This window comes from Macadamia integrifolia, chromosome 5 (genome assembly GCF_013358625.1).
Source record: "Macadamia integrifolia cultivar HAES 741 chromosome 5, SCU_Mint_v3, whole genome shotgun sequence".
NCBI classification, from domain to species: domain Eukaryota; kingdom Viridiplantae; phylum Streptophyta; class Magnoliopsida; order Proteales; family Proteaceae; genus Macadamia; species Macadamia integrifolia.
The window spans coordinates 33493595-33496992 of record NC_056561.1 but is presented as its reverse complement, the minus strand read 5'-3'; the positions used below and the strand labels follow the sequence as shown (position 1 = coordinate 33496992).

Below are 3398 nucleotides of genomic sequence, written 5' to 3'. Positions count from 1 at the left end.
TAAATTTAGAAAATGGGATGATGATGGTTAGATACTTCAACTATTATTTTTTTCCCATCATTTTGCTTAGTTGATTAGTTGAATTCATTACTTCAAATACTGTATCATTTCTGCACTCTTTCATGTCTTGTCTTACTCTTCTAGATGGCTTAACTACGTTACTTCAGAAATCTAAGCTGTTTTTCCCAAGTATATCCTCCTCACCTTTTTGTATGTAATTAATTTTTATCAGATTCCCTGTTTGTTTTCCTTTGTGAGAAACAATTTCCCAACTCCGTTTAATTTCTCAAGTATTATTTCTCCAAGTTCCAAACATGGTGTTGCATTATGTTCCCAAGGTTATATCCATTATTTGCCAAATTCAATATAGTTTCTGAAATCCCATGTTACAAGGTGTTCCAATGTTCCCTTTTTGGGTATTCTTTTATGAGAATCGTTTTTCCAATTGCTCAAGTTTCAGATGCTTCTTTTTTATTCCCATACTTCAAATCTTTCATGCCATGTTTTAGTAACTGGAAGCTAACAGCATAAGTCCTATTTTTAAACTGGTTTATTTTTCTAGTGTAAATTTTTTTCTTCAATCTCCTTTTCTTGCTAGAATTTTCTATTTTAAAAAGTTATTTTAGAATTTAATTTTTTTTAGTTTCCAATCTAGATTTCTTTTAGCGTTTCTCTCTTCCTTTGCAAATAATGATATGTCCCTAGAGGTTTTCAAACTAATTTTGAAATCTCTTGACAATGCTTTCGAGTCAAATTCTTATTTTCATCCTTCAGCTACTTCTTTCACTATCCTCTATTACTCCATCTTTTGTGCACTAGAAACCTTTCTAAGTTCAGTACCAGTCTGAAGACCCAAGTTCTGTAAGTTTTAAATTCTCATAGTCATAGTCTGATGTTATTCTGACTGCCCTTGTCCAACCCTCTTTAAACAATGCCATGGGAAACATCCAAATGACGGAAAAACCCTTGTTTCAATTGTACCTTTGAGCCCACCCTTTGGGGAAGTAGAATTTATAATCAACGAGTTAGCATAAATAAATCAATACAAGTGGGACAACCCAACTTGTACAAGTATAGGGATGATGAAGATCCTAGAGGAATATGTTGTAGGACTACAGGAGGAGAAAGTTGAAAGTAGGGTTGGGTTTAAATGGAATATGTAACCTGCTGTCAATTAAAAGAAAAGTGGTTTTAACATGCTGTCAATTAAAAGGAAAGTGGTTCTGATGTAGTCTGTATGCATTCCAATAACTCAAAAAGGCAAGAAACATGAAATGAACTGTGTCAAGAAGAAATTGAGGTTATGTCCGATTAGTGATAAAAGGTGGTTTGATAGAGGGAAATAGAATTGAGGGGCAATAATGAGAGGGGCTTTGGACGGTTGATAGGGTTTTGGGGAGGTGGTCTTTGACAGCTGTGAAATGATTAGAGATTGGGATTTGGGAGAATAGAAAATTAGTTCTAGTTATTTGGGGGAGAATTTCTCGATAGAACTAACAAAAAACAGAGGAAATTATGTATTAAAAAAGAAAGGAAAAAACATCACTAGAATGAAGAGATTACCTGCATACAATTACTCATTAAATAGTTTGAATGGCTTGTATTTGAGTTTTGAATTTGCTAGTATTGACGTAGGAAATAGATTTTCTTGCATTAGCACATGGTTCAAACACCATGGTTTGCATGAATATGTGAACCAGCTTATCAAAGTTCAGGAGCACACTAAGGAACTGAAGCTTTAACATAGATGTCTTTAGAAAGAGAAAATTGAATGTTGAAGGAAGATAATACACTGATATGCCTTTTGGACTGTTCATCAATCGTTTCTGGATTGACATTGCTCAGTTTGCTTCACATGTCAAGCTTCTTTTGCAATCACTTGTCTAATTAAATTTCAATTTCTCTTTGATAGGTTCTGCCTGGATGGCACTCTCTCGCCCTTTTATTGACTACTGCATATGGGGATGGGACAACCTTCCTCGCACTGTTCTCATGTACTACACAAATTTCATCTCCTCCCCTGAAGGTTACTTCCATACTGTCATCTGTAATGCTCAGGAGTTCCGAAATACTACTGTCAACAGCGACCTGCATTTCATATCATGGGATAACCCTCCCAAGCAACATCCCCACCACCTTACCCTCAATGACATGACAAGGATGATCGACAGCAATGCTCCATTTGCGAGGAAGTTCCACAGAGATGATCCAGTTCTAGACAAAGTAGATGCTGAGCTTTTGTTTCGAGGGCCCGGCATGCTTGTTCCAGGTGGGTGGTGCATTGGGAGCAGGAAAAACGGTACAGACCCATGCTTGGTGGTGGGTAATACCACGATCCTTAGGCCAGGTCCAGGTGCAAAAAGGCTTGAAAAACTATTTCTCTCTCTCTTATCAAATGAAAATTTCCGACCTAGACAGTGCAAGTGATAAAATAGTGCTTAAGGAGATGGCAGGGCAGCTTCTGCTGACAGGCAAACAGGTACATCTGGGTGATGTATCCTACCATGAGCAGGTTAAGAGTATTTTCATCTGGAAGACAGTGATGGTTGTCTCTACTAGATCTCACAGGCTCTTCTTGGATAGGCAGAAATGGGTCAGATTTGGTGGAAGCAGGAAGGAGTGTAAAGCCACATAGTCAGCAGCTGTTATAATAGGATATACACAATCAACTGGAAAATCTGTTCAGGTTATACTGGTTGGATATCTAGAAATAGGTCTCATCTTCCACACTCCCAAGAATATATGAATGCCTAATCCAAAAGCAAAATCAAAATTATGTGTTGTTGCTGCTTGCAGATTGTCATGATCCACTGGTGAAGGGATTATGATGAGGGGAAAGAACAAGGAAATTGAAAAGCGCTGCTTATATATTCAACCTTATTTTTTTTTGACTAGTATATATATATTCATTTGTTTTTTTGGAATGTGGAAAGTATATTATATTTTTTAACCCCCACCTCTTTCCTCTCCCCAAAAGGTGAAGGTGCAATTTGATTGGGTGTTGGTAAGGGTGTCAATCAGCTCGGTTCGATTTTGGTTCGGTTCCTAGCGATGATAAGGTGGACCAAAACCAAAACGAGAACTGACTCGGTTCCGTTTTTAGATACTCAAGCCGATTCAATTTGGCTCGGTTCGGTTCCAATTCGGATATGCAGTTTTAATTCGATTTTTTATCTCGGTTTTAATTCGGTTATGAAAACGGATCCACTTTTGGATCATGACTGTGATGGACTAAAGGCTACAATGGGCTCAAATTATGGGCCTTGTGGCCATTGCTAACTCCAAATTTGTTTTAACATGTAAATATGTGATGATAAATTGCAAAAAACATTTGCCATTTAAAAAATCTCTTTTAATGATACTAGGGTTTTTACAATTTTTTTGGTTTTAAGAGCAAT

At 37.0% G+C, this 3398-nt stretch overlaps 1 protein-coding gene across 1 annotated transcript; it reads left to right on the top strand.

The window, feature by feature from the left end:
- Positions 1–1893: 1893 nt before the first annotated feature.
- On the top strand, positions 1894–2924 carry LOC122078701 (beta-glucuronosyltransferase GlcAT14A-like; the record flags this gene model as incomplete). Its single annotated transcript, XM_042644799.1, has 1 exon — positions 1894–2924. A coding segment is annotated over one exon (534 nt), but the record flags the coding sequence as incomplete, so codon positions are not given.
- Positions 2925–3398: the final 474 nt, after the last annotated feature.